General features: G+C 54.1%; 1 protein-coding gene across 1 annotated transcript; it reads left to right on the top strand.

The window, feature by feature from the left end:
• The first annotated feature begins 350 nt into the window (after positions 1-350).
• LOC147959828 (uncharacterized) lies at positions 351-1,959 on the top strand. The gene is made up of 3 exons (XM_087534599.1): positions 351-1,253; positions 1,332-1,499; positions 1,561-1,959. Exons 1-3 carry the CDS (start codon positions 351-353, stop codon positions 1,957-1,959), a joined length of 1,470 nt encoding a protein of 489 aa, XP_087390725.1.
• The last annotated feature ends 18,935 nt before the right edge of the window (positions 1,960-20,894 follow it).

Genomic DNA, 20,894 nt, shown 5'->3' with positions numbered 1-20,894 from the left:
TTTTCCTTTCCAGAGCATCATTTGATCCAAAATAATAATTGCAACTTGTGAAACTTGTTTGCTCCACACTTAGCCAAAAACTGTGTCTATTGACTCTGTTTCAGCCATAGTAGTCCGTGTAGCCAGTTTAAGATAATACCGGCTGTCAGCACCGCTTGCCTCTAGCGACTTAAGAAAACCTTAATCATCTTTAATACATGTAGCTGTTAAACATTATAACATAGTTACCTGTATGTCATTAGGCCCCTTCTTAAGCCGCCATCTTAAATAACCCAATAATGTTTATTCTCCGGGTTATAATAAACCGGAAAAAAAATTCCTTTATGTTGTTGTAGGCTTCAATTTACCCAATGGCACCCAAAGCTGTTAAACCTCCGGTTACCTGCAACTGGGTCCCATCCATTGTTACAGAGAGCAAACTGTCCGAGTTTGTAAAGTCTGGCCATCTTCCCAAGAAGGATGTCATGTCTTATCGTGCTCCTGAACCGTCTGAAGAGAAACCTCAACCCAAGGAAGGGGAGGTGATCATTTTTACCGATCACATGAGCCAGGGATTTGCTCCTCCCGGTTCAAAATTCTTTAGAGACGTTTCGCACTTCTTTGACTTAAAACCTCAAGACATCGGGCCCAATTCCGTGTCAAATATCTGCAACTTCCAAGTTTTCTGTGAGGTCTACCTTGGAGAAGAACCCAGCCTACTTTTGTTCAGGGAATTGTTCTATTTGAACCGGCAGAATGAGCGGGCCAACGGGCCCAGTCTGGAGCTTGGTGGCATATCGATTCAAAGGCGGAGAGACTGCCTGTTCCCTTATGCTGAATTGCCGAGTCATCCAAAGGACTGGAACCAGTCATGGTTCTACTGCCAAGATACTTCTCCGGCTGGTGAAAACCCGATGCCCGGCTTCCGTGCATTGCGCCTTGAACCTACTCACCCGCTGCCGGATAAGTTGACTGCTATTGAACGTCTGCCACTCACCCCCAAGATCAAGAAGATTAAAGCTCTTTTAGGGAATGGCTTAGATGGCATTAACCTGGTTCGAGTCTGGGTTGCTTGGAGAATAATTCCGTTAAGCCGCCGCCCCGGCTTAATGTGTAATTATTCAGGCGAGAAAGATGACCCTCAGCGTCATAGTCCTGACGACTTACCAGATGACGTAGTGGAAGCTACAACTCAGTCTTTGTTGAAAGAGGGCATAGTGAATAGTAATGCTTTCGGCTTACTACCTTTTTGCCAGAAGAACCCGGCCCCTGCAGTAAGTTTCCAGCCGTCGGGTTACTTTTTACCATGTTATACTGTATTCTTACGCACAACCCTTTATAACCTTTTACAGGCAAATGATAACTTCTGGAAAATCCAATATGATCATGAGGCGGCCGAGCAAGCCAGGGCGGCCAAGAGGGCCGAAAGGAAAACCGCCAAGCCCACCACTTCAAGAAAAAGGAAGCCAAGCACTTCTGAGTTGTTTCAGCTTGATGATACTGATGATAATGAGGAAGAGGTAACTTTTTAATTTCCCTTTCTCCTTTATCACTACTTTACTGATATTAACCTTCTTTCAGGGAGACACGGGCAACAGCCAACCCGTCGAGGAAGAGGTAATTATAATCTCCTCCGACTCTGAACTTCAGCCACGTCAGAAAATTCGAAGAGTAACCCAGAAAGTAAGATTTTCACACCCTTTGGCTTACCAAGATCCCGACTTTCTTTTGAAGCAACAACAATTTGAAAACCGGAGGCAGACCCGGACTAGCAAGGATGCAGAACTATCTTCCGGCTTGCCTGACACAACTCGGAAGCGTCGGACTGAGGTTATCTCCAATTTATACCCTTTTTTACCTTTGGCGGGTCTAATCCGTCAACCTCTCAATTCCTCCAGCTCCAATTACCAGGATACCTCTCCTTCATCCGGAGAGTCCATGCAATCAAATAAGCCGGCTTTTAAGACTGCCCCTGGGTAATATCAATTTATTCACCTTATGTTTTTCTTTCTTCATGTTTCTTTACTTATTTCTCTGCTTTGCCCACAGTGTGCAGGTTAAGCCCAGGAAGAAAACCAAGAAGGATAAACCGGCCCAAACCCCTGTGGTGACTGAACCGGAACAGGGTATAGCTGCTCCCAACTCTTCCACACATCAACCGCCGCCTGAGCCGGCTCAAGACATTGCAGCACCAACTTCTGACCCGCCTGCTGAAGATATTCTTGATGGTTCTGTTAACCCGGAGGCACCTAGCCTAGTCAAAACAGCTGACCCAAAAGTGGAATTTCTCAAGGCTCAATTCGTTGAGCCGGCCAGGCCCACCGTCCTTGCCAAATGCTCGGCTAAAGAGGAGTTGCTAGAACGCCGTAAGGCCAAGATGGACATCACCGACTATACTCATTTGAGTATTGGAGAGATCGTCTCGGGCTATATCAACCAGGTGCAAAATAGCCGTGACCTGGAAATTGACATGGTGAAGCAAATACAGCAAAAATTTGAGGTATGACTTATGCTTCCTTACTTTCAAACATACTTACTGTACCAGCCCCCAAGTCTATTGCTTATGAATAAATATGTTGTAGACTTGAAAAAAATTATTAGAGCTGCTTGCCTGGCTTAAAGAAAAATATGTAAACCGGATGTAACACAATACCTTTAACTTGCGATACACATTAGCCCCCAAGTGCCAAGTATCTTTGCTTGCAAAGTATTTGGGACTTAATATCCATGACCGGCTTAATAATTTAGAAAGCTTCGGTATACATTAGCCCCCAAGTGTCAAGTATCTTTGCTTGCAAAGTGCTTGGGACTTAATATTATTTACCGTAATCTTGACTACTATCTGGTGCAATGCAGGCCATCATAAGTCAATTTGAATTGGAGATTGCTGACCTGAAGAACCGTGTGGCAGCCCAGGAGATTGAAACTCAAAAGGCTAACTCCAAATTTGAATTCAGCATCTCTGAACAAGAGAAGCTGAAGAAAATTTTTGAGTCAGAGAAGAAAATTTGGACTGATGAAAAGGCCGGACTGGTGACCCGGGCCGAGACAGCAGAGGCGTCGCTGGCAAATGCAACAGCCGAACTGACCGGCTTACAACGCCAGATATCTCGAATGGTCTCAGCGATCTTTGGTAAGTTATCTTAAGCAAGCATTAAATATTGTAAATATTCCTTCAATTGTTACCTGAGGTTTACCTTATACTTACCAATACAGGCCCCAGGAGCACAAACCTCAAGAAGAATATGCTGATCAAACTGAAGGCGGTGTATACTCTAGTAGAGCAACTGTACATCGGGTCACAACGTGCCTTGGCCGTTGTAGCCTTATCAAATGATGTGCCTCACCGCTTGCAAGATCTGTTACACTGGCTTGCTGTACTTCCTCAGCGGATTCAAGAGTTGAGACGGGCCCAAGCAAGAGCCGGAGCAATAGCCGCTTTGAGTCGGGCCAAAGCCTGGTTACCAGAGCTAGACCCGGCCGACATCGCTCTTGGGTATCCAAGTTTAAAGGAGGATGGCACTCCATCTGATGAAAAGGATTTCACCACCTGCGTGAGGGATATACGCCTTGTGGCCACTCAAATTGGAAACGACACTGACCTCACCAAGTATCAGCTGGGTTATGACAAGGAGAATCGGAGAATCCCCACGCCGCATTATGACGATGTCAGCTTGATCCCTCCAATCCGTAAGCACACCTTTGCCCCTGAAGTCGACCCAACCGGTTTAATAGATGATGAAGCTGAGTTTGAGGCCTTGAGTGGCATTGACTAGGCCTCATCATCCTTCCACGACAAAGCAGCCGACGGAGAGGCGGAGAAGGATAACCCGGAGGCTTCAAGTCAACCCCAAGAGTAGATTCCCAGGCGCCACCTGCTTATGTCATTGTAGAAAAACAATGCCGCATCATTCAGAATCGGGGAGTCTTGTAACAGAGTAGAAAATACGTTGAGTTTTGCTATGCCTTTGCGCACGCTTATGGCCCTTAATACTTGCATAAGCCGCTATCACTATGCACTTTGTAGTTTATATGAATCTGTTATGTCCCTTGCAGAAATGTCTTGCATTTCCATGTGATGCTTACGGCTGCTTTTCCGGCTTATATAAGCCAACCCCTGAGGGTAAGTTTAACTCCTGAAAATTGGCACATAAAAGTTCACCTGGTGCTTAACAACCTGATGTAACCAATATTAATCCTGGAGGATTGCAATGTATTCCATTGTATTTTCAAGAGGGTCGCAAGATATCTAATGTTGATACTTGTAAAATATGATGAACAAAATTCAAAGGTTTCTGATTCGAATACAATCAGTGAACCGTTCGAAAGGGGTTGAGCTAAGATTCGGATACAATCTGTTAGCCCCCAGTGGCTGTGGCGATGCCGATCAAGTGGGTATCGACAGCTATGTTCTCTTTGGTTCGAATACGACCTATGTTTGAACAGGACGCCCCCAAGTGACCATAAGAGTTGTTTAATGACGCTGATTCGAATACGATCCACGTCAGACCCAAGGGGGTTAAGCTATGATTCAAATATGATCAAGAAGCCCCCAAGTGGGTTTGGCAGTATGCCGATCAAGTGGGTATCGACATCTATGTTCTCTTTGGTTAGAATACGACCTATGTTTGAACAGGAAGCCCCCAAGTGATCACGGCTAGATTCAGATCTGATCATAAGCCGGACCAAAGGAAAGCCGGATTCAGATGTGATCCGCTTCTCCTTGGTTATCTCCACCACCTGACAAAGAAAACACATAAACCTTTTTTGGGAGTGGAGAAAAGGACAGAGGTTCTGCTTTATTGCTTTATGTAATATACATAGTATAAGTATATACACACTAGAGCCGATGGCTCAAGTACAATAAGGCCGAAGATGAGCGATATTCCACGGCCGACGGGTTTCCTCCTCCGACTTACGTGAGTCTTTGTGCTCCCGAACGTCGATAAGGTAGTATGATCCGTTGTTCAGATTCTTGCTGACCATAAAGGGTCCTTCCCAAGGAGGGGATAGCTTGTGCATGTCAGATTGATCCTGGATGAGTCAGAGCACTAAGTCACCTTCCTGAAAGGTTCTGGACCTAACCCGGCAGCTGTGGTAGCGGCGCAGGTCTTGCTGGTAAATCGCCGAGCGGGCTATTGCCAAGTCTCGCTCTTCATCCAACAGGTCAAGTGCGTCTTGCCGAGCTTTTTCATTGTCTTCCTCAACATAAGCCGCCACACGGGGTGAGTCATGACGGATGTCACTTGGCAGGACCGCCTCTGCTCCATACACCATAAAGAAAGGCGTGTAACCCGTAGATCTGTTAGGTGTAGTATTGATGCTCCAAAGTACAGAAGGTAACTCCTCCACCCAACAACCCGGCGTCCGCTGCAAGGGGACCAAGAGCCGGGGCTTGATACCCCTCAAGATTTCTTGATTAGCTCGTTCTGCTTGACCATTGGATTGAGGGTGAGCCACAGCTGAAACGTCAAGCCAGATATGCTCTCGTTGACAGAACTCTTCCATAGCTCCTTTGGAGAGGTTAGTGCCATTATCAGTTATAATGCTGTGTGGAAAACCAAAGCGAAAAATCACCTTTTTCATAAACTGGACCGCCGTGGCTGCATCACACTTACTGACTGGCTCCACCTCCACCCACTTTGTGAACTTGTCAACCGCCACCAAGAGGTGCGTCTTTTTATCCTTAGACCTTTTGAAAGGCCCGACCATATCAAGCTCCCAGACTGCAAATGGCCAAGTAATTGGAATCATCCTCAATTCTTGAGCCGGCACATGGGCTCGTCATGAGAATTTCTGACATCCGTCACATTTACTGAGCAGGTCTTCTGCATCAGCATGAGCCGTCAGCCAATAAAACCCATGACGGAAAGCTTTGGCCACAAGAGATTTTGAGCCGGCGTGATGACCACAATCGCCTTCATGAATCTCACGAAGGATCTCCTGACCCTCTGTAGGTGACACGCAACGTTGAAACGCTCCAGTGACGCTGCAATAATGTAACTCGCCATTGACAATTGTCATGGACTTGGACCGCCGGGCGATTTGTCTTGCCAAGGTCTCATCTTCAGGCAACTCTCCCCGGGTCATGTAAGCCAAATAAGGCACTATCCAATCCGGGATAACATGGAGACCCGCCACCAACTATGCCTCCGGGTCTGGTATTGCCAGATCTTCCTCTGTAGGTAACTTAACAGAAGGATTATTCAAAACATCAAGAAAGGTGTTAGGCGGCACCGGCTTACGCTGAGATCCCAGCCAACTTAAGGCATCAGCCGCCTCATTCTTCCTTCGATCAATGTGTTCCACCACATAACCCTTGAAATGTCCAGCCATAGCATCGACTTCACGATGGTAAGCCGCCATAAGGGGATCTTTAGAGTCCCACTTGCCTGACACCTGTTGAGCCACAAGGTCTGAGTCTCCCAAGCATCTTACCCGGCTCAAGTTCATCTCTTTGGCCATCTGGAGACCATGGAGTAGGGCCTCGTACTCAGCTGCATTGTTAGTACAAGGAAACATAAGCCGGAGCACATAAGAAAATTTGTCACCTCGAGGGGAAGTTAACACGACTCCAGCCCCCGAGCCTTCCAACTGTCTGGACCCATCAAAGTGAATAGTCCAATAAGTGTTATCGGGCTTCTCCTTAGGTGCTTGTAGCTCTGTCCAGTCGTTGATGAAATCCACCAAAGCTTGAGACTTAATGGCAGTGCGTGGTACGTACTTCAGACCATGAGGCCCGAGCTCGTTGGCCCACTTGGCGACTCGTCCTGTAGCCTCTCTGTTCTGAATAATATCTCCCAAGGGGGCAGAGCTTACCACAGTGATAGGGTGACCTTGGAAGTATTGCTTCAGCTTCCAGCTTGCCATGAACACCCCGTAAACAAGTTTCTGCCAATGAGGATATCTTTGTTTTGACTCAATGAGTACCTCACTGACATAATAAACCGGCCGTTGAACCGGATGTTCCTTACCAGCCTCCTTGCGCTCTACCACAATTGCCACACTGACGGCTCGTGAATTAGCAGCCACATATATCAGCAAAGGCTCTTTGTCAATGGGAGCTACAAGAACTGGCGGCTCAGATAACTGCCTTTTCAAATCCTCAAAAGAAGCATTAGCACCATTACTCCAGACAAAGGTGTCTGCCTTCTTCATCAGTTGGTACAGCGGTAGGGCCTTCTCAACTAACCGGCTTATGAACTGGCTTAAAGCGGCAACATGACCTGCCAGTCGCTGAACATCATTGATACATGCCGGTTTAGCCAAAGAAGTAATTGCCTTAATCTTCTCCGGATTAGCCTTGATGCCCCTGTTTGAGACCAAGAATCCCAAAAGCTTGCCTGCAGGCACACCAAATAGACACTTCTCCGGGTTAAGCATCATTTTGTAAACCCCGAGATTGTCAAAGGTTTCTCTGAGATCAGATATCAAGGTTTCTGCCTCTCTGGATTTCACCACTATGTCATCCACATAAGCATGAACATTGCGCCAATCTGATTGTGGAGACAATTCTGTACACACCGTTGATAAGTCGCCTGGCAGTCTTGAGCCCTAAAGGCATAGACACATAGCAGAAGGGTCCAAATGGAGTGATGAAGCCGTCTTCTCCTGGTCCTTAACTGCCATCTTGATCTGATGATAACCAGAGTAAGCATCCAAAAAGCTCAAACGCGCACAACCCGCCGTAGCATCAATGATTTGATCAATACGGGGGAGAGCGAAAGGATCAGCCGGAAAAGCCTTATTTAAGTCCGTGTAATCCACACACATCCGCTAGGTGCCGTTTTTCTTGAGCACGAGCACCGGGTTAGCCAACCACTCCGGGTGAAAAACTTCGACAATGAACCCAGCCGCCAAGAGCCGGGCGACCTCTTCTCCTATAGCTTTTCATCGTTCCTCATTGAATCGCTGCAGAAACTGCCTGACCGGCTTATACTTCGGATCAATATTAAGAGTGTGCTCAGCGAGTCCTCTCGGTACACCCGGCATGTCAGAAGGATTCCATGCAAAGATGTCCCGGTTCTCACGGATGAACTCGATGAGCGCGCTTTCCTATTTAGGATCCAAGTTGGCACTGATGCTGAATTTCTTAGACGAATCACCCGGAGTAAAATCAACAAGCTTAGTCTCTGCAACCGATTTAAACTTCATGGCCGGGTCATGCTCCGTAGTCGTCTTCTTGAGAGAGGTTATATCCGCCGGGTCAACGTTATCTTGATAAAATTTGAGCTCATCTGCTGCACAGACAGACTCGGCATAAGCCACATCGCCTTCTTCGCATTCCAGGGCCACCTTTCGGCTTCCATGCATGGTGATGGTACCCTTGTAACCCGGCATCTTGAGCAGGCACCACTCCATGGAAGACAGTGTTGGAAGTCTTTAAATTCTTGTCAGTTAAGCCCATGCACCGAAAGGTCTCGTAATAGAGGATGTTGATGCTGCTACCTCCATCCATGAGCACCTTAGTAAATTTATAACCACCAACCTGCGGTGCCACTACCAGGGCCAGTTGACCCAGATTATCAACCCGGGGAGGGTGATCCTCCCTGCTCCAGACATAGGCTGTTCCGACCACCTCAAGTAATGAGGGACTGCCGGCTCAACAGAATTCACCGCCCTCCTATGAACTTTCTGATCACGTTTACACAAACTTGTGGTGAACACGTGATACTGCCCGCTGTTTAGCTGTTTTGGATGGCTCTGATAACCCGACTGCTGCTGTTGCTGACTTCCTTGACCAGAATGCTGTTGATTATAACCACCCTGGCTTCCCTGAAAACCGGATCCTGAACCGCCGCTCGGGCTATGTGTCGGATTTCGGGTTCCGGCAGACCCTTGAGGTTCGAACACTGGGGTGCGCGCGGAGATTTCGCCTTCTACCTACCTGCACCACTCCACCTCGCTAAGATCTAAGCTATGGAAAGAACAGCACAAGAGACACCGGGTTTATACTGGTTCGGGCCACCGTTGTGGTGTAATACCCTACTCCAGTGTGTGGTGTGGTGGATTGCCTCTTGGGCTGATGATGATGAGCAATACAAGGAAGAACAGCCTCACGAGGGTCTGTTCTTGGCTGGGGCGACGAGCTGCTAGGGGGAGTTCAGTCACCCTTCTCTCTCTCTCTTCTCGATTCTCTCTCCGATTTTCCCCTTTTCTACCCTGGGGGTGGCTAGTCCTATTTATAGGCAAAGGCCCTAGGCCTCTTCCCAAATATTGACCGGGAAGGGCGCCAACAATTGGCCATTTTGAAGGGGGACATCTGGTACACTTATCCTGACTAAAGTTGGTCCTTGCCTGCCAAAGGCTCTGGTGGTGATGATGGCTTGGGCTCCACACTGACTTCCTCCCTGCCGTTGGGCTGGTCTTGGTCTCATTGCACTGAAACGGGTGCCTTTGCTTGATGCTCTCGCCTGCGCTTGCTCCCTTTGCACCAAAGAGGAATGGAGGACACTGCGCGGGCTGACGCCCGCCTGGCACCCTTGGTCGTCATGGCTTGCGTCACGGGCACATCGTGAGGTACCCCGCCTTGATCTCTCCGCCTCCTTGCGAGCCAGCCTGATGAGACCGTGCCTGAGGAAGCTCTGTGTCGTCCGCCCCGCGAGGCTTGACCCCTCGCGAGGGTCTTGGGTCTGTGTTGATGAAGATGGGCCGTGCTGGGCCCCTCCTCGAGCCACGCCGCAGGTCGCAGGCAAGCAAGTCTGGGGACTCCCGTTCCCAGAACGCCGACAGTAGCCCCCTGGCCCAAGGCGCGCCCGGACTTGGCCGTGCAGCGAGGCGAAAGGGCAAGTGCGAAGCGCCGCGGGCCCTAACAGCCTGCGGCCTTGGGCGCCGCGTGGCGGTTGATTGGACGTGGGCGTCTCCACTTCCCCACGGCGCCTCGGCAACTGCACGGATTGGACAAGTCCCTGCATGCAAAGCGGGTCATGATTACCTGCGATCGTGGGGGCCGATGGTTGGCCCTCGCCGGTTATAAGTACGGATTGGCGCGCGCCCTTCCAGTTCATTCCCCCTTGCTTCTCCTTCTTCTTCATGGCCCCGTCAAGGAGGTTCTCGGCCGCAGAGAAGGGGAAGGCTCGCCAGGTTTAGCCTGCCTCTCCCCCGCCCAAGCGCGGCCGAGGGCGCCCTCGCAAACATCCTGTGGCCACCATGGCACTCCCCGCGGCCATGGAGACAATTTCCAGCACGGTGACGGGCGGACTACTACGGCCGGGGGCGCGCTTCGGTCGCGCGTCCCCCTAGGCCGCGCTTTCGCACTGCAGAGGTGCTGCCGGAGTTCGTTGTGTGGTCGGCGGAGCCGACTAGCACCTGGCTTCCACTTCCTCGCTTCCTCCTCGGCGAGCTCCCGGCCGGCGCCCCGGGCGGCCTCTGGCTTCAGGCAGACGGCTGCTGCAGCCGGGCCTCATGGGCTTCACTGGAGGTCTCCGCAGCCGGGAGCCTGGCCTTGACCCGCGGTTGGCAGTCGTTTGCCCGCGCGCGTGGCCTGAGCCGTCGGTGCACCCTGCACTTCAAGTTTGACGGCGATGCCACCCTCTACGTGAGGGTGTTTGGGGAAGATGGTCGCCGCGTAGGGTGCTATCCTGAGGACGACGACCGCGGCCGGGAACCCAGCCTCAGCGAGGATGGAGAGGACAGCGCTCGCGTGATTGGCGGCGCTCAGGGTTCCCCAAGCTTCATCGGTTCTTGTTCAGGCAGCGACTCTTCTAGCGATGGCCGTAGTCAACCTCCATGCCGTCGTACCTGCTTGGGAGGTGGTAGCGTGTCTGCCCGCCGTCGCACGTCGGTGAAGCGCGAGAGGGAGTCTGCCTGAGCCCCGGAGGCAGCTCGAGCCTTCCCTGCAGGCCGGTGTGAGGCGAGCTGCGCCTGATTTGTTCTTTCTTTTCCTTTTTCCTACGTAAAAAGACAGTAGCGTGGAGCCCCGCGGGGGCGTGTTTGGGTTATTGCTGTTAATCATTGCTTTGCTTCCATTATCGTGCCTTCCGTCTACGTGCCCACGTGTGGATAGTTCCCGGCCCCAGCCGTGGGGGGGCGACCGACCCAGGCCCTGTGTTCGTGTCGCGGTGCCCGTGGGGCACGGACTGGAGGGGTGCTCCTGTAATGGACCCAGGTCGCGAAACCTTTGAACGACTAGGACAGGAACACTCGCGAGGGCGCTCGGCTGCCCCCCTCGCGAGGCCTTGCATAAGAGAAATCGAGGCAGGAGAGTGAAAAGTCGAAGAACCACGAGCCAAAGACAGCAACAGCTTCAATAAAACTTCGAATGAAAATGAACAAGCCAACTGCGGAAAGTAAATGAAAAAGCCGTGTCCGGCACCTAATCTAGTCTTCGACGTCTTCTCACCAGCGCGGAGCTAAGTGCTGCCACTGGGCGTGGGAGGGAGCCCCAGGGCCTGAGGCCGGCGCTCTTGAGATTCCGGGGCGTGTACAGCCCCAACTCATTATTACGTGAGAGTGTCACGGGCGGCGAGCTTCACAGGCGTTGGCCTTCTTCACAGGCTCCGGGCCTTTCTTGGGGGAAGCAGGCTTCACGGGCATTTGCCCTCTTCATAGGCTCTGGGCCTTTTCCAAAACGCGACAGCTTCACAGGCATTCGCCTTCTTCACAGGCTCTGGGCCTTTTTCAAAACGCGACAGCTTCACAGGCATTCGCCTTCTTCACAGGCTCTGGACCTTTTCCAAAACGCGACAGCTTCACAGGCATTCGCCTTCTTCACAGGCTCTGGGCCTTTTCCAAAACGCGACAGCTTCACAGGCATTCGCCTTCTTCACAGGCTCTGGGCCTTTTCCAAAACGCGACAGCTTCACAGGCATTCGCCTTCTTCACAGGCTCTGGGCCTTTTCCAAAAAGGATAATCTTCACAGGCATTCGCCTTCTTCATAGGCTCTGGGCCTTTTTAGGGGTAGAACCTCCGGAGGTGCTGGATGTTCCATGCGTTCTGGACCGGCACCCCCTCCTGAGTCTCCAAGCGCGCGGAGCCGGGCCTGGAAACATGAACAACCTTGAACGGGCCCTCCCATATGGGAGAGAGCTTGTGCAGTCCCTCCCTGGAGAGAACCCGCCTGAGCACGAGGTCTCCTACCTCGAGAGTTCTGGGGCGGATGTTGCGGTAGTGATAACATCGCAGTGCTTGTTGGTACCTCGCCGCTCGCAGCGCGGCTTCTCGGTGATGTTCCTCCCCCAGCACGAGGTCCATCCCCCGCATGGCGTCCCTCTGCGCCTCGTCGAACGCCAGGACCCGCGCGGAGCGACGTCTGAGCTCGTGAGGGAGGACCGCTTCGGCTCCGTAGACTAGGAAGAACGGGGTCTCTCCAGTCGGCTTGGTCGCAGTTGTGCGGATGGACCACAACACGGACTGAAGCTCGTCGTACCAACCTCTGCCGCAGACCTCCAGCTTCTTCTTGAACGTCCTGGTCTTGAGGCCCCTCAGGACCTCTGCATTGGCTCGCTCGGCCTGGCTGTTGCTTCGGGGGTGCGCCACCGAAGCGTAGCATATCTGCGTTCCAAGGTTAGCACAGTATGTTTTGAAGAGGTTACTGGTGAACTGCGAACCGTTGTCTGTGATGATGCGGTTCGGCACCCCGAACTGGCTCACGATGCCCCTGATGAACTTGACCGCGGAACCCGCGGGGATGGTGCGGACGGCCTCTACTTCATCCCACTTGGTGAACTTGTCCACGGCGACGTAGAGGTAGCGGTAGCCCCCTGGCGCCCGAGGAAACGGGCCCAGGATGTCCAGCCCCCAGACCGCGAATGGCCACGAAAGGGGTATAGTCTGTAGGCCTCCTGCCGGCTGATGGATTTGCTTGGCGTGGAACTGGCAGGCCTCACAAGCTTTCACCAGTTCGATGGCATCATTGAGTGCGGTGGGCCAATAAAACCCACTGCGGAACACCTTGACGACGAGGGTCTGTGACGATGAATGATGTCCACAGTCTCCGCCGTGTATATCTTCCAGCAGTTCCTTCCCTTGCTCCCTGGAGATGCAGCGCAGGGATACATCGTTTGGTCGCTTCCGGTAGAGCTCTCCATCCTTGATGCAGTATGCCGTGGCCTGCCATGCCACACGCTCCGCTTCCTCCTCCTTCTCCGGCAGGGTCCCTTGTGTTAAGTAACTCCGGAGCTTCGTGATCCAGCACCCCTCCTGAGCTTCCATCGTCAGGAGCAGGCGTGCTCCTGAGGCCGGGCCACAGACCGGGGCTCCTGAGGCAGGTGGCTGGGGGAGCTCCTCCCGAGGCTGAGCCATGTTTGACAATGACGGCAGGGCTGAGGGCTTGAAGAGCCGCTCCTCGAAGAGGCCAGGCTCCTGAGGTAACCGCCTGGACGCCCATTTGGCAATGTCGTCGGCCTCCTGATTGGTGCCACGGGGCACATGCTGCAACTCCAACCCCCAGAACTGCTTCTCCATCCTGCGTATCTCCACAAGGTAGGCTTCCATGTGCTCATCTTTCGGCTCGTACACCTTCTTGGAGAAATTGACAAGGAGCTGCGAGAATCGCCCTTGATGGTGAGGCGTTTCACCCCCAGGGCAGCTGCGGCCTTCAAGCCCGCTATTAAACCTTCATACTCCGCTATGTTGTTGGAGACCTTTTCACCTTGCTGGAAACAGAGCTATACAGCGTAGTAGAGCTTGTCCCGAGTGGGCGCTATAAGCACCGCCCCAGCCCCAGCGCCATGCCTGGAGAACGCCCCATCGAAGTACATGACCCAGCCTTCTGGCGCCTCGCTTCCCGGGGAGAGGGACCGATCCTCGTCAGCCTTGAGTCCTGGTGCCTCCGTCCATTCTGCCACAAAATCCGCTAATGCTGCTCCCTTGATGACTCTGGTCGTGCTGAATTCGAGCTGAAACGCTTGCAGTTCTATGTTCCACTCAGCGACCCTTCCAGCTGAGTTAGGGCTCCTGAGCACTCTCTCCAGGGGGTATGACGAAACGACCTTGATGGGGTGACCCTGAAAATAGTGCCGCAGCTTGCACGAGGCCACCAGTAGCACGAGGAGGAGCTTCTGAGGCATGGGGTATCGTGCCCTCGCGTCCCGCAACACTGTGCTGACGAAGTACACTGGGTGCTCAACGAGGTTGGGTGCATCAGTGCTGGTGGCGCCCTCCGGAGACCATGGCGCCTCCTAAGGCGATGTGGCCTCCTGAGGCTGGCCATCTGGGAGAGGGGCCTATTCCGCCTCCGGTGCACTCCTCTGCGGCGGCTGATCCTCCTCAGCCGTGGTGGCGGTTTCTGTGGGCCTTCCTTGTTCCTGTTTTGCCTTGTCCCGGGCTGCTGCTGTGGTTTTGATTCGACGCTCCTCCCTAACCGCCACCAGGGCTGCGCTGGCGGAGTAGGGAGTGGCGGCGAGGTAAAGCACCAAGGGCTCTTGAGGGCGCGGGGCCACCATGACCGGAGGGCTGGTCAGGTATCTCTTAAGATCCTGGAACGGCTTGTCGGCCTCTTCAGTCCATTCAAAGGGCCCCTTTTTCTTCATTAGCTGGAAGAAGGGCAGCGCTCGCTCCCCCAACTTGGAGATGAAGCGCCCCAGCGCGGTCACGCGCCCAGTGAGCTTCTGCGTTTCTCTGAGGGTCTTTGGCGGGCTCATGTCCTCGACCGGCTTGACCTTTTCCGGGTTAGCCTCGATGCCTCAATGGGACACGAGGAAACTCAAGAGCTTGCCCGAGGGGACTCCGATCACACACTTCTCTGGGTTGAGCCGCAGGTTCACTGTGTTGAGGCTCGCGAAGGTTTCCTCCAGGTCTTGTATCAGGGTCCTGGCCTCCCGAGACTTCACCACAATGTCATCGACGTAAGCCTCAACATTCTTCCCGAGCTGCGGGCCCAAGGTGATGTGCATCAGCCGTTGAAAGGTCGCCCCTGCGTTACGCAGCCTGAATGGCGTGCACGTGTAGCAGTACACCCCACACGGGGTTAGGAAGGCTGTCTTTTCGACGTCTTCTACCGCCATCTTGATCTGGTGATACCCAGAGAAGGCATCCAAGAAGCATAGCAGGTCGCATTCTGCGGTGGAATGGACGATCTAGTCGATGCGGGGGAGCGGGAACGGATCTTGCGGGCATGCCTTGTTGAGGTTGGTGAAGTCGACACACATGCGCTCCTTCCCTCCCTTCTTTGTTACAACGACAGGGTTGGCCAACCAATCCGGGTATCGGACCTCATGAATGACCCCAGCGGCTTCTAGTTTGCGGGTCTCTTGGACGATGAAGGCCTGCTTTTCTGTGGACTGCCGCCTTGCCTTCTGCTTCATAGGGCGCACGTTGGGGCACACGTTGAGGTGATGCTCGATTACGCTCCTAGGGATCCCCGCTAACTGGTCAGGCTCCCAAGCGAATACCTTCTTGTTTGCGCGCAGGAACCTGACCAGGGCCTCCTCCTGCTCGGGCTCGAGGTTGGCGCCTATGGTGAAAGTGGCATGGGTGGACCCGTCCTCATCGACGGGTATCTGCTTGGTTTCTGCCTTGTCTTGGGTGAACAACTGTTTCTTCTTGGCGGGTGCAGCCCCCTTGGGCTCGGGGGTCTCCGAGTCGGCGGGCTGTGCCGACGCCGCCGTCTTGAAGGCGAGCTTGAGCAATCGCAGCGCGTCTCCGGTGTCCCCGTGCACGGTGAGGACACCGCTGCTCCCGGGCATCTTCATGAGGTTGTACGTCGGGTGCGTCGCGGCCATGTACTGGGCCAGCGCTGGGTAGCCGAGGATGGCGTTGTAGGGGAGGCCGATGGGGGCGATGTCGAAGTCGACCAGCTCCGTGCGGAAGTTGTTGTAGCTGCCAAAGGTTACTGGGAGCCGGATCTGTCCCAAGGAGCTGGATGATCCACCCCCAACGCCTGAGAAGGGCCGGCTGGGTTGCAGCCGTTCCAGGGGTATGCAGAGGAGGTTGAAGGCCACAACCGAGAGCACGATGAGTCCCGCACCGCCATTGATGAGAGTTCTGGTGACGGCCACCTGGCAGATGGTGGGGGTGCACAGCATGGGGAGCGCACCCGAGCAGGCCGAGTTGGAGGGGTGGTCCTCCGAGCTGAAGGTCAGGCCGGCCTTGGGCGCCGCTCGGTCCGGGAGAGCCCCCTACCACGTGGAAGCGGCGTTGACTCGGCGGATGAACGGCTTGACGTGGTGACTTGTAGGCAGCGCCTGCGAGCCGCCCAGGAGGGCCGCGACGACCGGGGGTGTTGGTGTAGTGTGGTGGGCGGGGAAGAGGCTGTGGAGCTCTTCCCAAGAGGCCACGGAGGCTGCCAGCAGGTGGAGCAGCCATGCGCGTGGAGCGCCGGTGAGGGCCGTGGGGAGCCAGTTGGCCATGACCCTATCGTCACCTCCAGCTTTGAGGATGGCCTCCTCGTACGCCAGCAAGAAGGCCAGCGGATCAGTCGCGCCGCTGTAGCACGGCGGTGTCGTTGGCTTGAACTTGTCCGGCCACCGTACCCATTGTAGGGCTGGGGCCAGGGCTCGGAGCCCCCTGGCCCCCGTGCTGGCACCGGCGGCCGGAGCGGGCGACGCGCTACTCATCGCGAGGCAGGTCGTGGCGGTGGCGGAAGGGAAAACTCCGGTGCACCCCTACCTGGTGCGACAAATGTCGGATTTCGGGTTCCGGCAGACCCTTGAGGTTCGAACACTGGGGTGCGCGCAGAGATTTCGCCTTCTACCTACCTACACCCCTCCGCCTCGCTAAGATCTAAGCTATGGAAAGAACAGCACAAGAGACACAGGGTTTATACTGGTTCGGGCCACCGTTGTGGTGTAATACCCTACTCCAGTGTGTGGTGTGGTGGATTGCCTCTTGGGCTGATGATGATGAGCAATACAAGGAAGAACAGCCTCGCGAGGGTCTGTTCTTGGCTGGGGCGACGAGCTGCTAGGGGGAGTTCAGTCACCCTTCTCTCTCTCTCTCTCTCTTCTCGATTCTCTCTCCGATTTTCCCCTTTTCTACCCTGGGGGTGGCTAGTCCTATTTATAGGCAAAGGCCCTCGGCCTCTTCCCAAATATTGAGCGGGAAGGGCGCCAACAATTGGCCATTTTGAAGGGGGACATCTGGTACACTTATCTTGACTAAAGTTGGTCCTCGCCTGCCAAAGGCTCTGGTGGTGACGATGGCTTGGGCTCCACAATGACTTCTTCCCTGCCGTTGGGCTGGTCTTGGTCTCGTTGCACCGAAACGGGTGCCTTTGCTTGATGCTCTCGCCTGCGCTTGCTCCCTTTGCACCAAAGAGGAAAGGAGGACACTGCACGGGCTGACGCCCGCCTGGCACCCTTGGTCGTCATGGCTTGCGTCACGGGCACATCGTGAGGTACCCCGCCTTGATCTCTCCGCCTCCTTGCAAGCCAGCCTGATGAGGCCGTGCCTGAGGAAGCTCTGTGTCATCCACCCCGCGAGGCTTGACCCCCCGCGAGGGTCTTGGGTCTGTGTTGATGAAGATGGGCCGTGCTGGGCCCCTCCTCGAGCCACGCTGCAGGCCGCAGGCAGGCAAGTCTGGGGACCCCTGTTCCCAGAACGCCGACACCATGAAAGCCGCCAGCTCCTGAGCTGCCGCTTGGGCCTTGATTGCCATCAAACGTATTAGAATTCTTGAAAGCCTTCATGATTGTGCAATCCTTCCATAAATGAGTCGCTGGTCGTTCCCGGGTGCCGTGTTTTGGGCAGGGCTCATTGAGTAGTTGCTCAAGAGACGGACCTGAACCACCAAACCGAGGGGGTGGCTTTCCTTTGCGCTTCTGATTGTTACCCTGTGCATTGGCCACAAATTCCGGGTTACCGTTCGCCTTACGCTTATTGCCTCCTTGACTCGCAGGGTTATGCTGCTGACCCTTTCCATTACCGTTCTTCTTTCCCTTCCCTGTCTTTTCCTCATCAGACGCGAGATCCTTGGTACTATCAGAATCGGCATACTTGACTAAAGCCGCCATCAGCCTCCCCATATCGTTGCAATCACTCTTAAGGCGCCCCAGTTTCTGTCTCAGAGGCTCAAAGCGGCAATTCTTCTCCAGCATCAGAACTGCTGAGCCGGCATCCATCTTGTCAGACAAATATATTATGTCTTTGACCCGGCGCACCCAATGAGTCGTAGATTCACCTTCCTCCTGCTTACAATTTGTCAGGTCCACAATCGACATAGACTGCTTGCAAGTGTCCTTGAAGTTCTGGATGAAACGGGCCTTTAGCTCCGCCCATGACCTAATGGAATTGGGTGGCAAACCCTTTAACCAAGAACGGGCCATTCCATCCAACATCATGGTGAAGTATTTAGCCATCGCTTCATCACTAACGTCCAGCAGCTCCATGGCCATCTCGTAACTTTCAATCCACGCCCCAGGCTGTAAATCGGCCGTATAATTCGGCACCTTTCGAGGTCCCTTGAAATCCTTGGGCAGACGTACATTACATAGAGCCGGTACCAGACAAGGAACTCCTCCGGTTCTAGTAGCAACACTCGCCTCAACGGAAGTCGTCGGGTAAGCTGGTGAGTCCTGTTGGGCTGCTAGCTGAGCCGCTGGCTGAGCCGCCCGCTCGTCCTCCTGATGTATCCGATCCTGAACCGGGTTATACCCGCCGGGCTGGTTCCGGCGCTGAGCGCTACTTGACAAGGCCTCTAACTCCATGTGTCTACTATAACTCGGGCTCCGGTTTTGATGAGGCGGAGCTAACCAGGGCGGAGGAGTTGAGTGAATCCTGTCCCGGCTGTAGGAGTAGGTCTCTTGCTGAGCCAGGGCCGTTTGAACAAGTTCCCTGATCCTCCGGGTTTCCACCGCTGTCGGATCATCACCATCTACTGGGAGAGCCGCCAAACATGCTGATGCTGCGATTAAGTTCTCCATGGGGTTGGAGAAGTGACCCTGTGGTATTGGTACATAATGGGGCGGTGCCATATTGCCGTGAAGAGGCGCCGTCACCGGAGGCTGGACTGGGCTTCCCGCTCCGGATGTCATAAACTGATTTGCACCTGGCGGGTTACTTGGGCCGGCCCCGGGTGTAGCAAAGAGATTCCGAGGATCATAAATCTGAGGTAAACGGGACTGAGTTTTCTGATGTCTCCTCCTCATTACCTCATTAGATGCGTTCAAGCTCAACGTGAGCTGAAAAGCCTCTGCCTGAAGTTGCCGCGCCCGTACGTCCAAAGCCGCCCGCTCTGTGGCTAATCTAGCATCTTCAGCCGCTAAGGTTTCCCTGGCCCGGGCGATCTCATCGCGAACCTGTGCCACCTCTGCCTCATGCTCCGATTGGTTCGCAGGGACGACTGTAGCAGTTAACAAGGCCGTAAGTTTATCCATGAGATCCATCAGCACCTGAGCCGGTGAGCGCACAGGGCCTCCTGCCCCGGCTGCTCCTAACACGGACGTTATCGCCGCTGAGGCCGTAGAATTTTGGCCGGGTTGAGTACCAGCCATGAAGACTCCTGCCCATTTTGGCAACTCTGAGGGGTCCGGAATAGTGCTGCCATCGGAACAGCCCCCAAGCACACCATCTTGAACTTGATACAGCGAATCTGTTGAGCTAGCGGACGAATCACCGTCAGAGAGGACGGCCGGCTCACCATCACCTTCAGATCCTTCAGAAAGTTCACCTCCGTGGATGCAACCCACAAAGGCACGCTTCACGATGGGTTGAGCTCGGACGGGTTTCGCACGCTGAGCCGTCTCGACGAGGTCGGTGCAGCTGTTCGGCTCAGGGCCCGGCTCACCAATCCGGCCGATGAAGACGTGAATTCCGCCAAAGGGGACCCGGTACCCGTACTCAATTGAGCCGGCGTCGGGGCCCCAGCCTTCGTCGTCGATGTAGATCTTGCCGCGACAACTCTTGGTCATCCGGCCAACTGCGTATCCCTTGAGCCCTTTGAAGCTGCCCTTCAAGAACTCAAATCCACCGTGCGCTGGCCCCACGGTGGGCGCCAACTGTCATGGAATTGTCACGGCAGATGTCCTTTTGCAAGAACTTAGTCGTGGAGCCATCGCAACTAGGAAGCTTAAAGGGGTTAATCGGGACAAGGACACGCGAGGTTTATACTAGTTCAGCCCCTTACGGTGAAGGAAGGCCTACGTCTAGTTGGGATGGAATTGCTTGAAGTTTCGATGACCAGGGAGCGAGACACGCTATGCCTGGCTCTCGATCAGTTGTTTCTCACCCTAAGCCGCTGGCGTCGTCCCCTTATATACACGGGTTGACGCCCTGTGGCCTACAGAGTCCGGGCCGGCTCATAAACAGTGTCCAGCTCGGCGACTAGTTACTTCTACCTTACAGTACAAGTTATACCATCATGGCGGCTTATCTTTACGGGCCTCAGAGTCGCCTGTGGGCCTTTAAGCCTTTTAGTGAACCGCCATCTTCATGCCTTGGTCTTGGGCTTCTGATGAACCTCTATTTGCGTAACCCGGCCTCTCCTGGATGGCTTACACAAATAGTCATATCCCCAACAATGCTGTAGGGACGGGCCCGAGCACATACACCGTGCTTAACTTAATCACGTGAAGGGTCCTGAAGAAACACGGTCGGCGCGCGACTCCCATGGTGGGTGGCGATCGAGCAGGTAATTATCACAGGTATATTAAGCATGGAAGCAGCAGGCTTAAGCAAATGCAGGGAAGATGCATGCCACTGGGTTAGGCCCGAGCGGCTTGGGGATGATGCAGCCCGAGGGGCGCCCCCAACAAGGTAAGCTAAAGACATAAAAAGGGATACATGCCGCAGGGATGGACCCATGCAGCCTGGGAATGATGCAGCCATGGGGGCGCTCCCAGCTGAATGAACTTGGAAAACGTCACCTGGTTCTGTTGATGAAGGAGAGTTGGGGCAGCTGAAGGTAGCGGCGAAGGGGCTACACCTCATGAGCCACCGGGGCCCTGAGCCTCGGGAGGCTCTGGGGGTCCAGGTGGTTCCTTGAGGACCGTCTTCATCTCCATCAGCACAACGTGGTGCCTGGCCTCATCAGCCGCCA

The sequence above is a fragment of the Triticum urartu genome, chromosome 7A (assembly GCF_056163025.1).
Source record: "Triticum urartu cultivar PI428250 chromosome 7A, HENAU_Tu73, whole genome shotgun sequence".
Lineage (NCBI taxonomy): Eukaryota > Viridiplantae > Streptophyta > Magnoliopsida > Poales > Poaceae > Triticum > Triticum urartu.
This window is presented reverse-complemented; position numbering and strand designations above follow the sequence as displayed.

Excerpts from the sequence above, each read along its gene's own strand:
- LOC147959828 (XM_087534599.1), top strand. The coding sequence starts at position 351 with ATGGCACCCAAAGCTGTTAAACCTCCGGTTACCTGCAACTGGGTCCCA. Across the intron at positions 1,254-1,331 it reads AGAAGAACCCGGCCCCTGCA|GCAAATGATAACTTCTGGAA; the intron begins GTAAGTTTCCAG and ends AACCTTTTACAG. Across the intron at positions 1,500-1,560 it reads CTGATGATAATGAGGAAGAG|GGAGACACGGGCAACAGCCA; the intron begins GTAACTTTTTAA and ends ACCTTCTTTCAG.